The sequence below is a fragment of the Haliotis cracherodii genome, unplaced genomic scaffold, assembly GCF_022045235.1.
Source record: "Haliotis cracherodii isolate W230 unplaced genomic scaffold, xgHalCrac1.p SCAF_24, whole genome shotgun sequence".
NCBI lineage: Eukaryota > Metazoa > Mollusca > Gastropoda > Lepetellida > Haliotidae > Haliotis > Haliotis cracherodii.
Window position 1 is genome coordinate 1,138,647 of NW_027266280.1, and position 19,979 is coordinate 1,158,625.

A 19,979-nucleotide genomic window follows, 5' to 3' on the forward strand; every position below is an offset into this window, starting at 1 on the left:
TATCGGAACTATGACGTATCACATATCGTCATGTCTCAAGTGTAAGGTTATCCGGAGTCATAGCGGATCTTCCTGTGCACTAAGCGAGACTGTCGACCTGATGTCGAGACTTGACAATGTGCCTCGACCAGTAGGGTAAATAATTTAGAAATCACCCGGAGCGTTAATAAATTGGAATCCGTCCAAATTGTTCAATTGCTTACATCTGCTCAAATTATCGCATAGCCCACTGCTTGTGTACACACATATCGACCTGTGATTCTGGGTTAGAATCCCGGTTCGGCGCGATAATTTTTCTAGGTTTGTCAGCACCATACCCGTGCTCGTGGGTTTCACCGAAGTGGTAAACGTCTGAGACCTGCATCACTTCGGTCTTTCCTCCCACATTCAGCTGACACGCCGTGATATAACTGGAATACTGTTCAAAACTCACCCACTCACTCACTTAGACGTCCCACAAACTTGTGATCGTGGGTACCGGGTTTGAATCCCGGATCCCCCTGATTATGTTCTTTGTCAGAACCATGCCACCAAAGTGTTAAATGTCTAAGTGTGTTCTGTAAGACCTTAACCAGTACGGCTCTCCGCAGCATTTACTTCCTAATTTCTGTGTAAATAAATATAATCAGTGATACTATCTCATTTTTTGAGGGGCGGTGGGGTAGCCTAGTAGTTAAAGTATTCTCTCGAGACGCCGAAGACCCTTGTTCAATTCCACACATAGGTACAATGTGTGAAGCCCATTTATGGCGTCTCCCGCCGTGATATTGCTGGAATAATGCTAAAAGCGGCGTAAAAATATATTCACTCACTCACTCACATTTCTCAACTTACACGGGGGCACGAGTGGCCCAGTCGTCTAAGGCGCCGCGATTCACTATGCAGAGTTGCGTCCCTTGGGCACGCCAGAAACCTATGATCGTGGTTTCGAATCCCGGTTAGCCCCAATTATGTTTCTAGGTTTGTCAGCACCATACCCGTGCTGGTGGGTTTCACCGAAGTGGTAAACGTCTGAGACCTGCATCACTTCGAGCTTTCCTCCCACATTAAGCTGACACGCCGTGATGTAACTGGAATACTGTTAAAAGGGACGTTAAACCCAACTCACTCACTCTTAATTTATACCCTCGGTAATATCAATATTATCATATTCAGAATGATTTACACGAAATACGAAAAGGCAACAATGTGGGTAGACCGTTTCATACGGTATGGCTGTTCCTTCGTCACCGGCATTTCCTAGCCATCAAAGGCGATACGTTTTGATACGAACTAGCCACGCCCTCAAGAAAACGTGTCTAAAATGACCTCCGAGGGGAGACCCCTGACCTTGTGTCTGCAGGGTCAATCCACCCCAGTTCCCAGCCCCCACCCCACCCGGAATATCGTGACACCCACAGATAGATGGAGAGGAAACACTTGTCACACAACTTAACCTTGCCAAAAACGTGTGTACCTCAATGAGTGGCCTTACAAGTGAATATTCTGACGACCGTTGCACGAACAAGTGAAGTCAGCAGGTCAGGTCAAGGGAGTTAGGTTAATACCCGGAGGATATCCAGATATGTCAGGGTTTTTAAAACAACCAGGGGCAGATGACTCTAAATACTAGTTATAGTACAAACTCATTCTGGAAATTTCCACTCGCAGCTGCTGACTACAGTTCAAATCCGACCACGACAGCACTTGATTTGTTATCCGAGTAGATCAATATTTTGCAGTCACAAACAATCACCACAACTATATTTCTGCTGCCACATAACATTGTTGATCAGTGAAATAGACATTGTAATATAAGCATTGTCTTGCATCATTGTGCACATTTGTAATCAACTCATACACAGCGATAGTACAGTGGTTGTCAAGAACGTCATGTGACTGTACAGTGGTTGTCAAGAACGTCATGTGACTGAACAGTGGTTGTCAAGAACGTCATGTGACTGTACAGTGGTTGTCAAGAATGTAATGTGACTGTACAGTGGTTGTCAAGAACGTCATATGACTGTACACTCACTCACTCACTGACACTCACTCACTCACTCACTGACACTCACTCACTCACTCACTCACTCACACATGTGTTACTGTTGTAGAGGACATCAACTGGAGGTGGAACTGGCCAAGTCCAAAATGGATCTGATGACTCTCAACCAGCAGCTGGTGGGCGCCATCAAGCAGAAGGTGACTCTCTCACAGGAGCTTGATCAGTGGCAGGTGCGCACATACTAACGCTTCCATTTCGTAGACCAACCTCCCAGAAGTATCTTACCCCAGAACATCCATCTGTCCCGGGGATATCCCTAGGGGTGTCCCTCTGTCCCGGGGATATCCCTAGGGGTGTCCCTCTGTCTCGGGGATATCCATAGGGGTGTCCCTCTGTCCCGGGGATATCCATAGGGGTGTCCCTCTGTCTCGGGGATATCCATAGGGGTGTCCCTCTGTCTCGGGGATATCCAAAGGGGTGTCCCTCTGTCCCGGGGATATCCCTAGGGGTGTCCCTCTGTCCCGGGGATATCCATAGGGTGTCCCTCTGTCCCGGGGATTCCATAGGGGTGTCCCTCTGTCCCGGGGATATCCCTAGGGATGTCCCTCTGTCCCGGGGATATCCCTAGGGATGTTCCTCTGCCTCAGTGATGTCGCGTATCACGTAGCTATATGCAAGCTAGAGATATTTTACGTCCGTTTCCGAAGTATCGCTGAAAAATATGTTTGAAACATTAAATTGTTGATAAATGTTGTCTCCGATTTTGACAGACAGGGAAAGCACAGGGGAGACGGCAACAGGGGAGGGCCTCTGTTTGTCCTCTACATGTCACCAAAGACCTCCCGCAATAAACAACACAGGCGTCTACTGACCACCTTTCACATTTCAACCTAAGACACTCCACGATAGACACAACACAGGCGTCTACTGTCTCCCTTTCACATGTCACCCAAGACCCTCCACAATAGACAACACCTTCGTCTACTGTCTCCCTTTCACATGTCACCAAAGACCCTCCACAATAGACACAACACCGTCGTCTACTGTCTCCCTTTCACATGTCACCAAAGACCCTCCACAATAGACACAACACCGTCGTCTACTGTCTCCCTTTCACATCTCAACCAAAGACCCCCCACAATAGACACAACACAGGCGTCTACTGACCACCTTGCACATCTCACCCAAGACCTCCCACAACAGACAACACAGGCGTCTACTGTCTCCCTTGCATTTTTTTCTGACGCTCATTTGTTTACCACAACGGTAACTTTGTCCCTGGACGTTAATATTCATTTCGTTGATTGTGCACAAATGTGAGTATGATGCTTTCTTGTTCTGTGTGATTGTGAGTGAGTGAGTGAGTGAGTTTGGTTTTACGCCGCTTTTAGCAATATTCCAGCAATATCACGGCAGGGGAAACAAGAAATGGACTTCACACATTGTACCCATGTCGGGAATCGAACCCGGGTCTTCGACGTAACGAGCGAACGCGTTAACCATAAGGCTACCCGACCGCCCAATGTGATTGTAAATGATGAATGTACAGATACTAGTATATCAGTTGTTAATGGAAGGAACACTTAATTGTGAAAACCCGTGGTTACGTCTTCTATTACACCTACGTATAACATGACAAAGCAGTCGATACGTTCTCTAAGTGCGGATACGTTCTATAACAATATCTGACATCACAGTTAGTGCACTGAACTTTCAGGAAGTATCGAACACAAGCTGGTCACGATGGTGCTATCATATAGTGCTCTGTTGTCCTCGTGGATTGTTTCACGGAAAAGGAAGACTGTATTAAGATTTGATAACTCTGGGTGTTTGGAGATTGAGAAAGTAAATAGTTTACCAGGATAACTCCATTATGTAGAGGTTAGCAATGGTATGCCGGTAGAGGGTAACTCAAGTTGGAAGAGGTTAACAATGGTATGCCATGAGAGGGTAACTCAAGTATGTAGAGGCTAACAATGGTATGCCAGTGCAGTATGTAGAGGTTAACACTGGTATGCCAGTACAGTATGTACAGGTTAACAATGGTATGCCAGGACAGTATGTAGAGGTTAACACTGGTATGCCAGTACAGTATGTAAAGGTTAACAATGGTATGCCAGTTGATCCTAACCTACTAGGATGCACAGTCAGGGGCTTTCTCGTGTTATTGTCCAGTGAGGAAATGTGGTTGTGTTGTCCGTCCTCATGCGTGTGATCATTTTGATTCTGCCAGTACACGCATTGTTGTATATGCTATTTATCCCACATGTGATGTAATCTTTAAAATGTTTACAAACAAGATTCAAAATGCCCAGTTGAAATTTCAAGATGCTGTGTTAAAATTTCAAGATACTAAGTTGACATTTCAAGATACATACGTTGAAATTACTCTACAATACTTTCACTAGTCTGCCTTACTCTCTGCAATACTTTCACTAGTCTGCCCTACCCTCTGTAATACTTTCACTAGTCTGCCCTACCCTCTGTAATACTTTCACTAGTCTGCCCTACCCTCTGTAATACTTTCACTAGTCTGCCTTACCCTCTGTAATACTTTCACTAGTCTAGCCCACCATATGTAATACTTTCACTAGTCTGCCCTACTCTCTGTAATACTTTCACTGGTTTGCCCTACCCTCTGTAATACTTTCACTAGTCTGCCCTACCCTCTGTAATACTTTCACTAGTCTAGCCCACCATATGTAATACTTTCACTAGTCTTCCATACTCTCTGTAATACTTTCACTGGTTTGCCCTACTCTCTGTAATACTTTCACTAGTCTGCCTTACTCTCTGCAATACTTTCACTAGTCTGCCCTACCCTCTGTAATACTTTCACTAGTCTGCCTTACTCTCTGCAATGCTTTCACTAGTCTGCCCTACCCTCTACAATACTTTCACTAGTCTGCCTTACCCTCTGTAATACTTTCACTAGTCTAGCCCACCATATGTAATACTTTCACTAGTCTCCCCTACCCTCTACAATACTTTCACTTGTCTGCCCTACCCCCTGTAATGCTTTCACTAGTCTGTCCTACCCTCTGTAATACTTTCACTAGTCTGCCTTACTCTCTGCAATACTTTCACTAGTCTGCCCTACCCTCTACAATACTTTCACTAGTCTGCCTTACTCTCTGCAATACTTTCACTAGTCTGCCTTACTCTCTGTTATACTTTCACTTGTCTGCCTTACTCTCTGTAATACATTCACTAGTCTGCCCTACCCTCTGTAATACTTTCACTAGTCTGCCTTACTCTCTGCAATGCTTTCACTAGTCTGCCCTACCCTCTACAATACTTTCACTAGTCTGCCTTACCCTCTGTAATACTTTCACTAGTCTAGCCCACCATATGTAATACTTTCACTAGTCTGCCCTACTCTCTGTAATACTTTCACTGGTTTGCTCTACCCTCTGTAATACTTTCACTAGTCTGCCCTACTCTCTGCAATACTTTCACTAGTCTCCCCTACCCTCTACAATACTTTCACTAGTCTGCCCTACCCCCTGTAATACTTTCACTAGTCTGCCCTACCCTCTGTAATACTTTCACTAGTCTGCCTTACTCTCTGCAATACTTTCACTAGTCTGCCCTACCCTCTACAATACTTTCACTAGTCTGCCTTACTCTCTGCAATACTTTCACTAGTCTGCCTTACTCTCTGTTATACTTTCACTTGTCTGCCTTACTCTCTGTAATACATTCACTAGTCTGCCCTACCCTCTACAGTACTTTCACTGGTTTGCCCTACTCTCTGTAATACTTTCACTAGTCTGCCTTACTCTCTGCAATACTTTCACTAGTCTGCCCTACCCTCTGTAATACTTTCACTAGTCTGCCTTACTCTCTGCAATACTTTCACTAGTCTGTCCTACCCTCTACAATACTTTCACTGGTTTGCCCTACTCTCTGTAATACTTTCACTAGTCTGCCTTACTCTCTGCAATACTTTCACTAGTCTGCCCTACCCTCTGTAATACTTTCACTAGTCTGCCTTACTTTCTGTTATACTTTCACTGGTCTGCCCTACCCTCTGCACATACGTTCACTGGTTTAACCTCTGCCACATATCACTGATAGCCTAGTTTCTGGAAGGACGTCTACTGCCAACGTTTTCACTGCTGTGTCACAGGGGAGGAAGCAGATCTCGAGGAACCAAGTCACTCATTCATGTTTCTAGAATGAAATCTTATTCGTGAAAGACCGCTCGTAAGAGGCGACTATCGGGATCGGGTGGTCAGGCTTGCTGACTTGGTTTGATGCATGTCATCGTATCCCAATTGCGTGGATCGATGCTGATGACGTCAATCACTGGATTGTCTGGTCCATACTCGATTATTTAAAGACCAACGTCATAAAGCTGGAATTCTGCTGAGCGCGGCGTTAAACAACAAACAAACAAACATAATACGGGCGAACCGGGATTTGAACCTATCGTCAGATTTCGGGTAGGCCTATGGGATGCAATCCCAGCGCCTTGGACAAGTGGACCGACCACGCCCCAGTGCGATACAGTTTTGTTCTGATAAGGCCCTGATAAATGCCACAACATGCACACATTCTGCAGTACCTCGTCTCGCCAAAGAAAAGTGAAAAACTCTTTTCACGTTCATAAGCAATCTCGAAAAGTCGACTGTACGATTGCGACCATACCATGAGCATGTTTCCTTGAATCACCATCAAATAGTGATGGTACCAGGTGTTTATGAAATGGTGAGCAGATCTTGCCCCACCGCTGGCACACATCACAAACACATGCAACAGCAAGTCAATTATTCACCGGAAAAAAATGAACAAAAAAAAAAACATTTCAAAATTGGGAAATGCATTGGCCATAATTTTTCTCGCTGATGCAACAAATTTGGGAATGTCAATCATCCACATGTCAGCCATTAAACTTTTTGAAAGCTTTATTGAGGCCTTGAATGATGTAACCTTGATGAAACTACTTGAGAAGAAATGGACCTTAAAGATACTAGTGCACACACATTCCTCACACAAACCTCGTATCACTAACAGGGCTAACCTACAACTGGACTCTGCCGCCGTGGACGACTGGGCCACCTGTACCGCGCCTCATTTAAAGATTTCCTTCCTTCAACGCTATCGTTGACTACAGCTGCCTAGATCCTTCTTTAACAATTTGCATAACAAGGAAGTTAAACGTAAACCTTGAACCCGTCTTCCAGCTGACATACTGACCTACCCCTAAACACACAACTGATAAGTGCTTGTGAAACATGTGACTGAGTGACCAGGCTTCCCCCCCCCCCCCCCCCCAAAAGAGGAAAACTCGGGTTTGGGGGTAAACATTTGATTGCATCTTAAGCAATTTCGTGCAGTTTGGACAACATTCACACCAAGAAATGTAATAAGTCAATGACAAAAGTCAAGTCAAATAAACAAAGATGGTGGATGCAGTAAAATTTTGAAGTTAAATCAGCATGCCACACCCCACATTATAGTACAAGTATTCGTGATAGAAAACGTATGATGTTCGAAAACCAATGATCCGACGATAATAGTATTGTGATATGAATAATAATAAAGGCATATATGATGCTGAAAACTCTGATCAAAAACAGGACAATCCGCGACGGTGGTCCAGAAACGCGATAAAACACCAGTATTATTTTTAAATCTTTGATTATATTTACGCGGGAAAATATTTTTTCTGAGGACAACATATTTAAAAATAACGAATTTCCTCGTTTCCGCGGAGATTTCACATCCCTGAACTGTCTCAGAGTTCAAGTCCTGCAAACAGGTCTCTCGTTGCGCCAGATGGGACATTACAAGAACTTCCTGCTGTCACAAGACGTCTATACATCTAATGTACACTCACAGATCTCAAACAGATCAAATTATGCTTTGATAAAAGACAAATATAAAGCCTGGAGTTGAAAACATTTTATCACAAAATAAGATCTGAAAATATGTGTAAGAAAACTGTACTCAGCAGTGGAATGTGTGACGTTGATGATGCCCGAGATATAGCCTCCCGGTGTGACCAACATCAGCAGTCAATATATTACATGAGTATAATTAAATGCTAGCAACATACATTTTGGACTAACCTCCTGTATCTCAGTCATTTCTAACCAGGTTAAAAAACAGATCAGTCATCTCTTCACATCGAACATGTAGGAAGTTTGCGCAGACTTTTTGATGGAATTGTAAAAATTAGTTGACACCTTGCATTGTAAATGTTAAAAAACAATGTTCATATACACAGACACACAGTCTCTGGATATACACCAGTGAACTTAAGCGAAAGGCGCCCCTATTCTGAAAACTCATTAAAAGGAGATGTGTGTGAAACATGCTAATCAGTTCGCATATAAATAACACTGACTGCCTGTGTAAAGCCACAGGCAAAATAACGGATATAACAACTCAAAGGGGGCTCTAACTCTAGTTCGTTATGGTAGTTATATTAATGGTGTATACTGTATATATACAGCAAGTTGCAATGACCACAAAGGACAGTTCGTTATATCCGTCAGTCCCTTATTATCATGTTCGTTATAAACGTAGTTTACTGCAATGATATCAGGACCTTCAAGTATTTCACCTGTCAGAAATATTCATTCTTATGTATAAATCTGGATCATGGCTTAGAACGTTTCATAACTAGCAGTTCTAAGTTGGCATGTGTGACAAATATAGTTTGATTTGATGAAAAGATAATAAAAGTATATCATGACCAACAAGCTTCCTAGAAAAGCATCATGATGAAATACCTCAGTGGAACACACAGTGGACCCAGAAACAAAGAATCATTTATGGTCAAATTGTTTACCATCACGTTCAGGAGCTAACAGTAAAATCACAATCTCATAAAAAGATCTGACCCTCTCCCATGACAACTCACATCAGAACAACCCTTCACAAACTTGGAGGACCAATGACAAGATTACCAGGAACTCACAATAAGCCAATCAGAAAGCCGCTTTCTCAGGGATTACGGCACCAGTTTCAAACTGGAGACTTTCATTTCAGTCAAGGAATGAAAAGTAGTTTGATACCATTCTTGATTTAAAATTTGCAAAATGAACAAACAAAATTTGGGAATGTATGATGGAAAGGTGAGATTGCATTACACTACTTAAAGGTTTCTGTTTCAAATGTTTATCCCTTTGAAGGAAGAGATAGATGATGACTTTGACAGAATCAGCTGGACAACCCTTAACTGTTATTGGGAAAACCCCTGTTAACCGTTTGCATGATTATGAAATGTATTCAGACTTTCACGTTTACAATACCGTAGCCACACTCTGATTGGTCGGATGAAAGGTCATTCTGATGTGACCTGTAATAGGTTGTCCTCAGATCTATGCACAGTAGCAGAGAGCCAAAAGATCTCATGCATCTCATCTCAACAATAGGATACAGTTTGGATAAATGCTGGTTTGAATAGTATTCTAATTCTATCCTGTGTGTCAGTTTAAAGTGAGATATAATGTAAAGCTGGTGTTTCAAGTTTTCCACTTTGGTGAAAACCATGTGTAGACAAACCTAGAATGTTAATCAGAGCAAATCTGGGATTTGAACCCAAGTTCATAGAAGTCCGTCACGCCTATGTGACGCAGGTCTAGACAGTGATCTACCTCGAAACAACCAGGTTACATGTGCCCCTCACTGATGAAGAATAAACCCCTTGTTAATAAAGAATTGACTCCTCACTCTGCTAGTTACAGATAGATATGTTGTCAAACAGTTAACTAGTAAGCCAGGTCCATCAGTTAGCCAGGTTCGTCATTTTGAAGATCCAGGCATAGTCACACGGCATCTCATTAAATCCAATCTCAGGAATGTCAATCATGACCCCTGACCCTGTAGGGTTAGGCATGTAGGTCAAAGGTTTGGGGTAGCCTAGCAACGTGACATTGGTCTGCTTGGTGACCCTCGGAGCATCAAGTCCAAGGATGCTTCCCTTAGGCCAGTCTAACACGAAGGCATAGACGGCCGTCTGAAAGGGGGCGGATGTCGACTTCTTCATCGTGTACCTGGAACAGGAACAAACAACTGGAGTGAGTGAGTGAGTGAGTGAGTGAGTGAGGATGGCGTTTGTGAGTGAGTGACTGCGTGTGTGAGTGAGTGACTGCGGGTATGAGTGAGGATTGCATGTGTGAGTGAGTGACTGCGTGAGTGAGTGAGTGACTGCGTGTGAGTGAGTGACTGCGTGTGTGATTGAATGCTTGAGTGAGTGAATGCGTGAGTGAGTGAGTGACTGCGTGTGTGAGTGAGTGACTGCGTGTGTGAGTGAGTGACTGCGTGTGTGAGTGGGTGACTGCGTGAGTGAGTGAGTGACTGCGTGTGTGAGTGAGTGACTGCGTGAGTGAGTGAGTGACTGCGTGAGTGAGTGATTGACTGCGTGAGCGAGTGAGTGACTGCAGGTATGAGTGAGGGTATGCGTTCATGAGTGAAGTGCGTGAGTGACGTGCGTGAGTGAAGTGCATGAGAGAGTATGGGTGTGAGTGCGTGAAGGTGTGCATGTGTGAGTAAGTGAGGTGTGCGTTCATGCGTGCTTGCGTGAGTGAGTGAAGGTGTGTATGTGTGTGAGGGTGTGTGTGTGTGTGTGCAAGGGGGTGAACAGGACAAACCCACAATCATAGGTTTCTGGCGTTCACAAGGGACAGGATTCTGCACAGCTATTTGCGGCGCCTTAGACGACTGGGGCAGCCTTGTCAGATATAGATGCTTATGTGCAGGAGAACTTATGACTCTAATGACATGAACATGTAAGTGAGGTGACGTGAAATGGGGCTGGCTTATTGACGTCATCTTCAAGATTATTGCACTTCTATAAAGACGTGTGTGGAAATGTATGTGTGCGTGGGTGCGTGGGTGCGTGGGTGCGTATGTGTTTGTGCATCTGTGTACATGTGTGTGCATGCATGTGTGTGCGTGCGTATGTGTGTGCATGTGTGTACATGTGTGTGCATGCATGTGTGTGCGCGTGTGTGTGTGCATGTGTTTCATATTCATAGGCTTGCAGCAAGTCTGAGACACACAACAAATGGTGGCGCCTCAGACGCCAGGGCCACGTGAAGAGAATGGATGCCACTAACAACACTGCAGCAACTCACCACACGTTGGGTGTGACTGTATCGTTCTGGTGAGACCATGGCTTGGAGGAGTACACAGCTTCCCCATTCACTTTCAGCCACGCCCCCAGCTGCCTCAGACGTTCCTCGAAGACCGGGACAATCCGTCCGTCGTGTGTGGGGCCCACATTGATGAGCATGTTGCCCCCACAGCTGTGGAACAGACAGAACATAGCACCTGGACATGGCCAAACACAAACTAGTCTTGGTTCTCATACACTGGAAATTCAGCAAAAACACCCAGATAGAAATGTATGTTTCTACAGCTCTTGGACTAACTTGCACAATGACCTCCTGTCTCTTTGACCTCCTGTCTCTATGACAACCAATCTCTATGACAACCCATCTCATTTTCCTGAGGCAAGGGAGTTAACTGACTATTAAAGTACAGTTTCCACCCTTACCTTACTAGGCTGGAATTTCCAGGGCTGATTGTAGTGCCAGCAGTGGCTATTACGAGTTATTTCCTCTTTCCTATTCACCTCTCGTATCACTTGCAGTTGTTACAAGATAAATGGCAGAGCCGAGTCAAGACGGTCTGATCGATGATCAAGACCTATATTGAAATAAAATAGTCGAGCCCAGCAAAGTGCGTCAAATCACTTGATCACCTTGATAAGAAACATGAAAAGATTTGCAATTTGACGGTACACATGCTTTACAAATCATGAATTTGACTGAAATCTGCACGTTGTAATCCATGTCGTTTAGGAACAGAATGTCTAGTTCGTTACGTGATTTTGATTGGACTATGCATACACTCATTAGTGCAGCCAAAATGTAACTCTGAAATTCCAGCCTTGTTCAGAAAGGGTGGAAATTGGATTTTGTTAGTCAGTAAAGGCCCTTGTCTCAGGAAGATGAACCCATCTCTATGACAAGCCACACCATGACAACTCATCTCTGTGACAACCCATCTCTATGACAAGACACTCCATCTCTATGACAACCCACTCCAAGACAACCAATCTCTATGACAAGACACTCCATCTCTATGACAAGCCACTCCAAGACAATCCATGTCATGACAACCCATCTCTATGACAACCCACTCCATGACAACCCATTCCATGACAACCCATCTCTATGACAACCCACTCCATGACAACCCATCTCTATGATCATGATGATAACCCCTCTCTATGACAAGCCTGACCAACCTGATTGTCTCTGCCAGTGTCTTAGTGAGCTCCTTCATGGTCATGTAGTCGGCCAGCACGGCCTCGCGACGGTAGCCCCACGACTTTTTGTCCAGCGTCAGGCAGTTCTCCCACTTGTGTTTCTGGAGGAATCCTGGTCAACATATCAATTGCTATGGTTACAATAGGTAATACATGGTAGTGTCTCATGGTGGCATTATATAGGAAGATTAATACAGACTACTTCACAAACTATCTACATCCTCAAAGTGCATCCCCGATACAACACTGATGCAGGTGTTATTTCACAGAGCTTCATCATCAGGGAGCGTGCTGTGTCCAAAAGCTATCAAGAACATATTTAAGCTGCACTGATCCCTAAATTTTTCTTTTCTCACCTGGGTTGTAGCGGTCAGAGCAGGTGAAGAAGCCGCCATGTTTGCAGCCCGTGTCCGACCCCCAGCGGTCATTGGTCACCACGGTGTCCTTCACTGGGCTGCCGGAATAGAAGGTAACAAGGTGAGGTTTGAGATCAACAGGGTGTTCGGAAATATCACACACTGGGAAATAAACCAATTATTATGCCTGTCATTTCAGAGCCAGGCCAAGAACTGTGTGGAGCTCACCTGTCATTGTAGCGCTGCATGGAGCTCCTGTCAATGTAGAGCTGTGTGGAGCTCACCTGTCAATGTAGCGCTGCATGGAGCTCCTGTCAATGTAGAGCTGTGTGGAGCTCACCTGTCAATGTAGAGCTGGATGGAGCTTACCTGTCAATGATGAGCCAGGCCAAGAACTGTGTGGAGCTCACCTGTCAATGTAGAACTGTTTGGAGCTCACCTGTCAATGTAGCGCTGTGTGAGCTCACCTGTCAATGTAGGGCAGCATGGAGCTTACCTGTCAATGAAGTGCTGTGGGGAGCTTACCTGTCATTGTAGAACCAGGCCAAGAACTGTATGGAGCTCCCTGTCATTGTAGAACTGTGTGAGCTCACCTGTCAATGCAGGGCTGCATGGAGCTTACCTGTCATTGTAGAACTGTTTGGAGCTCACCTGTCATTGTAGGGTTGCATGGAGCTAACCTGTCAATGTAGGGCTGTGTGGAGCTCACCTGTCATTGTAGGGCTGCATGGAGCTAACCTGTCAATGTAGGGCTGTGTGGAGCTTACCTGTCATTGTAGGGCTGCATGGAGCTAACCTGTCAATGTAGGGCTGTGTGGAGCTCACCTGTCATTGTAGGGCTGTGTGGAGCTTACCTGTCATTGTAGGGCTGCATGGAGCTAACCTGTCAATGTAGGGCTGTGTGGAGCTTACCTGTCATTGTAGAGCCAGGCCAAGAACTGTGTGGAGTTCCAGTAAGAGCTGTTCGCCGGACATCCGTCAGACCAGATAATGTCAGGCTTGTATTTGTTGACCAGTTCGTACAATTCGGGTCCTGTCTTGTGCTGCAAACATAATCACTGATACTGCAAACATCATCACTGATACTGCAAACATCATCACTGATACTGCAAACATCTACACTGATACTGCAAACATCTACACTGATGCTGCAAACATCATCACTGATACTGCAAACATCTACACTAATGCTACAAACATCATCACTGATACTGCAAACATCTACACTGATGCTACAAACATCTACACTGATGCTGCAAACATCATCACTGATACTGCAAACATCTACACTGATGCTACAAACATCTACACTGATGCTGCAAACATCATCACTGATACTGCAAACATCATCTCTGATACAGCAAACATCATCACTGATACTGCAAACATCTACACTGATACTGCAAACATCATCACTGATATAGCAAACATCATCACTGATACTGCAAACATCATCACTGATACTGCAAACATCATCACTGATACTGCAAACATCATCACTGATACAGCAAACATCATCACTGATACTGCAAACATCATCACTGATACTGCAAACATCATCACTGATACTGCAAACACAGCTCCATTAGGGGGCAGAGTGGGAAGTGGTTAAAAGCGCCATGCTAGCAAGCGCCAGTTGCTGAGATCCTATCCCGCTAGTGACCTGGTTGTTATTAAGCCTTTGAACCAGGTCTTTACAGTGTTGTCACTACCCCAAGTGTACAGTACATACACCCTGTGCACTCAAAAGAACCCACTCGTCCGATGGTATATGACCAGATGGTGGAAACGTGCATACACAAGAAACACAAGTGTCAACACTTGTGATGTCACCCTGGGTAAGTGACTAAGTTCAAATGTGCCTCTGTTCACCTAGCAGGGAACAGGTACCCAACATGTGAGATGGATGACAAAACCTTCTAGTGCCGCTGGGCAGCTTGGGTTGTATACTCCCCAGGAAGTTGACAATGATAACTCAAATGTAAACAGAGCCACTGGCAAATACAAGTACCTGGATACCTGCGGTATCTAAATGTATTGTCTAACCTGTAAGTGATGAGACAGTGAGACAGGCAGTATCTCAGCCATATCTGAGAGGTTACTTAGTCAGAGCCTAAACAACAACGCACTGAGACAAAGTCCTGTGTCTTAAACAACAACGCACCGTGACAAACTCCTGTGTCTTAAACAACAACGCACCGTGACAAAGTCCTGTGTCTTAAACAACAACGCACCGTGACAAAGTCCTGTGTCTTAAACAACAACGCACCGTGACAAAGTCCTGTGTCTTAAACAACAACGCACCGTGACAAAGTCCTGTGTCTTAAACAACAACGCACCGTGACAAACTCCCGTGTCTTAAACAACAACGCACCGTGACAAAGTCCTGTGTCTTAAACAACAACGCACCGTGACAAAGTCCTGTGTCTTAAACAACAACGCACCGTGACAAAGTCCTGTGTCTTAAACAACAACGCACAGTGACAAAGTCCTGTGTCTTAAACAACAACGCACCGTGACAAACTCCTGTGTCTTAAACAACAACGCACCGTGACAAAGTCCTGTGTCTTAAACAACAACGCACCGTGACAAAGTCCTGTGTCTTGAACTTGTTGGCTTTATCAGCATTGAAGAGAGGATTGAACCACTCAAACAGCGAGTGATAGACGCCCATCCTCAAGTCAGTGCTGTTGCGGATTGCATTAGTTAACTCCCCTGAAAGCAACATCTTATGTGTTATAAACTATGGAAACAGTTAGGCAAAGTAGGAGACACAAAACACACATACGTAAGGCTTAAAAAAAATAAAAGAACTGGTTCTCAGGCAATGGATTTTGAAAATATAGTGTGGGCGGGCAGTGTTTTGTTTTTTGTCTTTTTTGTTTTTGGTTGTTCAAACTAGTATGTAACCAAATACATTTGACTACCGTTGCACTTACTTGAGCATGTTGAGGATGTTTTTTTTTTTTTTCAAAAATGGATATAAAAATGAAACATGCGGCAAACTTTATGATGATGTGGGCGGTGCCTGAGAACCAAGACTATTATTTTTTTAGCCTTACCATTATAATTAATTATGCAAAACATCAGAGTGTTTGAAGCGATGCACCACAGCCAAGACACTTGAGAGTAGACTGTGTGTCCGGAACACGTACCGCTCAACATGCAACAGTGATCATGTGACACCTTGCCTACACCATCCCTTGCCTACATCGTCCCTTGCCTACACAGTCCCTCACCAACATCGCCCTACACCGTCTCTTGCCTACACCGTCCCTTGCCTACATCGCCCTACACCGTCTCTTGCCTACACCGTCTCTTGCCTACACCGTCCCTTAGCTACACCGTCTCTTGCCTACATCGTCCCTTGCCTACATCGCCCTACACCGTCCCTTACCTACACCGTCCCTTACCTACGCCATCCCCTACCTACATCGCCCTACACCGTCCCTTACCTACACCGTCCCTTAGCTACACCGTCCCTTAGCTACACCGTCCCTTACCTACGCCATCCCCTACCTACATCGCCCTACACCGTCCCTTACCTACACCGTCCCTTAGCTACGCCATCCCCTACCTACATCACCCTACACCATCCCTTGCCTACACCATCCCTTGCCTATGCCGTCCCTTGCCTACACCGTCCCTTGCCTACACCGTCCCTTGCCTACACCATCACTTGCCTACGCCAACCCTTGCCTACGCCGTCCCTTGCCTACACCGTCCCTTGCCTACACCGTCCCTTGCCTACACCGTCCCTTGCCTACACCATCCCTTGCCTACACCATCCCTTGCCTACACCGTCCCTTGCCTACGCCATCCCTTGCCTACACCGTCCCTTGCCTTCCCCGTCCCTTGCCTACACCGTCCCTTGCCTACACCATCCCTTGCCTACATTGTCCAGCGGTAGAAACTAACTGTTTCAGTCCACTAGTCCTTATAATGATAACACATAGCAAAAACCTTAATAAGGACAAATTTCTACTCATCCTTAGGATACCTTAACTTTTGGCCTGTTTGGCAAGGACTTTAGGTTTGGTTTGGTTTGTTTGTTGTTTAACGCCGCACTCAGCAATATTCCAGCTATATTACGGCAGCCTGTAAATATTTGAGTCTACTACGAGGTGCTGCAGAAAGTGTGCATGTTGTGGCATTTATCAGGGCCTTATCAGAACAAAACTGTATCGCACTGGGGTGTGGTCGGTCCACTTGTCCAAGGCGCTGGGATTGCATCCCATAGGCCTACCTGAAATCTGATGATAGGTTCAAATCCCGGTTCGCCTGTATTATGTTTGTTTATTTGTTTGTTGTTTAACGCCGCGCTCAGCAAAATTCCAGCTTTATGACGGTGGTCTTTAAATAATCGAGTATGGACCAGATAATCCAGTGATTGATATCATGAGCATCGATCCACGCAATTGGGATCGATGACATGATTAACCAAGTCAGCAACCCTGACCACCCAATCCCGTTAGTCACCTTTTACGACAAGCATAGTTGCATTTTACGACAAGCATGGGTTGCTGAAGACCTATTCTTCCCTGGAATCTTCACGGGTCAGCAAGGACTTTAGGACTAGGGCCAATTTTTAACGCTGTTGTCCCTTACCTACAATATCCCTTCGGGGACCCACATCCATCGAGTTCCAGTTGAAGGATGCCTTGGAAGGCCAGTTGGTGAAGCCTTCATGGTGCTTGCTCACAAACACCACATAGCTGAAACAAGTCATTTGGTTGCCATGGTTATAAAAGTACTCTTGCATTATTAATGTACCACATGACCTTGGGTCACACCCCCTAGCTGTGGCTTGCAGTACAAATAAACCACCAAGTCATATCTAAACAGTACTTTAACATACACAGATATGGTGGTCAGCAGGTCCGGAGAACCTCAGAGATGAGGGTTTAATGTCCTTTTCAAGATTACAGCAACGTACATGCATGTGTGTGTTTATGCTTGTAGTCGTCCTGACTAAAGCCAGTTTTTTAGTGCTAGCCCACTGAGATACCATACCAGATATTTAACATAGATCCCCCACTCAGACAGAGTATACTGGCACCAAGCAGATCAACCCTTGTTTTATCCCCTTGTGCTGAGCGCCATGCAGGGTCACATTAAGTACCATCTTTTAAAGTCTCTTGGTTGTGGACCGAACCCTGGACTTTCCACCCTGTGATGAAACACTCCATCAATTGACCACTGACGCAGACAGGGTATTGAACCACCAACCTTCTGCCCTGTGGAAGAATCTTGACCAAAACCAGAGGTGCATTTGAGTACAATTACAGTACAATCACTTTCCCCAAGTCAGTGCAACCTCCTCGCTCTCACATGCATCCTAGATTTTCTAACCTTGACTGAAAGAAAACTGAAATTATTATCAAGATTATAAGGTTGTGCTTAAATCATAGTGCTGCGGTTGACCAGGCTTCGTCTTAAGGCTCATGGTTATATGTTACACACTGTCAGAACATGAGTTGTAGAAGACATCTCCAGTTAATTCAAATTATGCCACAGCTTGGTTCACATTAGTTTAGACCACCTCAGTGGTCTAGAGGTAGAGCGTCCGCCTGGTAAGCGGAAGGTCCGAAGTTTGATCCTTGCCATGGACGTTAAAAGATGCTACTTGTTGCTACCCTGTCTGACGCTCGGCATTAACATGATTAAAGACTGGTCGGCTCGGAGTCAGTATACTGTGTCTGACTGGGGAACTCATGTTAAACTGTGGCATTGTATCTCAGTGGGATAGCACTATAAATCGGCATCAGTACAGACTAGTAAAAGCAGTTACACACATACACACTAGGGTTGGTACGGGTAACTCCGGTACCCAGGTACTGACCAGGGATGTGGGTGCCTGGGTAGTAAATTTGGACTCGTCTCAGCCCTGATACACACACCTGACTAGTACAAGAAGCCCATACATACACACACCTGGCCCTCAGCATTAAGGGACTAAAACAAATACTGGTCAGCTCGGAGTCAGTATACTGTGTCTGATTGGGGTATTCATGTTAAACTGTGGCATGGTATCTCAGTGGACTAGCACTATAAATCGACATCAGTCCAGGCTAGTTCAAGCAGCCAGACATATACATACACACATGCATGTCGCTATGTAAGTGCATTAATCTTGGACGCGATGTTAAACCCCATTTCAACTCACCTCCCTTTAGTTTATAGTAGGCTACCATGGAAACAATACACTTCCACTAGTCTCGTGCCTTCGTCTGTATGTCAAGCCCTGTGATAGTGTGTTATTTACATGACAGCTCCGTGTACATACCAGCCGAGAGTCGCGGTGGGGTCCTACAGTCAAGACATCACCCATCGCGGCACTCGTCTCTGAACATACCTGGCCACTCTAGACTTCACTCTAAACATGTCTGTACAAAAACCAACTCGTGACTGATCAATAAATACATTACCGTGCTCCTGACGCTTGGAAAATGTCTGCCCAACGATAGGGGCTGAAGAACTCGGCTGTGAAATGTGGTGCAAAGTCTGCATACGTGAAACCTGGCCGGTAATTGTCTTCCATAAACTTGACGACGCTCTTGACTGGTGTGGGACCCTTCCAGTAATACCAGAACCACTCGTCCACGTAACTGGGCACGGAAAACACTCCCCAGTGAATAAAGATACCAATCTTACTCTCATCATACCAGCTCGGCAGGGGCCTCGAGTCTATGGACTGCCAGTTCGGCTCGTATCGACACTCACTCAGTGTAAATACAGTTAACAAGCACAACAATCCAGCAACTGCAGAGATGATCGCCATTTTGAAATCGACCGATCACATGACAGATCGAGTCACGTGATCGTTCCAAGCTTTTGTTCGCACGGGTTTGCGTTCGCTTCCTGGCGGTTGTTTTTGATATCGTCATTCTGACACCGGACAATGGCAAATGGTTTTCGTGCTCTCTTTTAATTTTGTTTATACCGCGTAGTCGATTAATAATTAATAAATCATTTATATCATTGAATTTTATGTCCCTTTTGACACTAATGTGATTGACAAGATTCAGGAAAAACATGGCAAATTTGCGGACCTCGCTTTCGAAATGTCACGCTTGCATCCTAATATAAGACAAGTATAGCTTCAAACTGGGTTTTCATATGTGTGGTTGTCTCAATATTGCGGCGATATAAAATGCTACATGGTTGTATTCAAACAACGATGTAAAGACATAGAATTCAAAAACTGGCATCCCAAAATCACCAATTCTTCTTTCCTTGATTTTTGTTCATCTTATAAATCACTAATCGAACCAAAAAAAATATCTGTCTACTTTAGCATGTGAAAGAGATCTTCCAAGAGCTTTATTTAAATTCCGTCCCATAGCAT

General features: G+C 44.8%; 1 protein-coding gene across 1 annotated transcript; it reads right to left on the minus strand.

Moving 5' to 3' along the window:
* Window positions 1-7,879: 7,879 nt before the first annotated feature.
* Window positions 7,880-19,418, minus strand: LOC139472252 (alpha-L-fucosidase-like). The gene is made up of 8 exons (XM_071254642.1): window positions 19,060-19,418; window positions 17,240-17,346; window positions 15,216-15,346; window positions 13,544-13,674; window positions 12,632-12,729; window positions 12,255-12,387; window positions 11,077-11,247; window positions 7,880-9,993 (listed from the first exon to the last, which is right to left on the minus strand). Exons 1-8 carry the CDS (start codon window positions 19,410-19,412, stop codon window positions 9,726-9,728), a joined length of 1,392 nt encoding a protein of 463 aa, XP_071110743.1. The 5' UTR covers window positions 19,413-19,418; the 3' UTR covers window positions 7,880-9,725.
* Between the last annotated feature and the right edge of the window lie 561 nt (window positions 19,419-19,979).

Coding starts and splice junctions, on each gene's coding strand:
- LOC139472252 (XM_071254642.1), bottom strand. CDS start 19,412: ATGGCGATCATCTCTGCAGTTGCTGGATTGTTGTGCTTGTTAACTGTA. Junction 15,347..17,239: donor TCCCCGAAGGGATATTGTAG/GTAAGGGACAAC, acceptor TGTTGCTTTCAG/GGGAGTTAACTAATGCAATC. Junction 12,730..13,543: donor GCCTGGCTCTACAATGACAG/GTAAGCTCCACA, acceptor CTATTCCGGCAG/CCCAGTGAAGGACACCGTGG.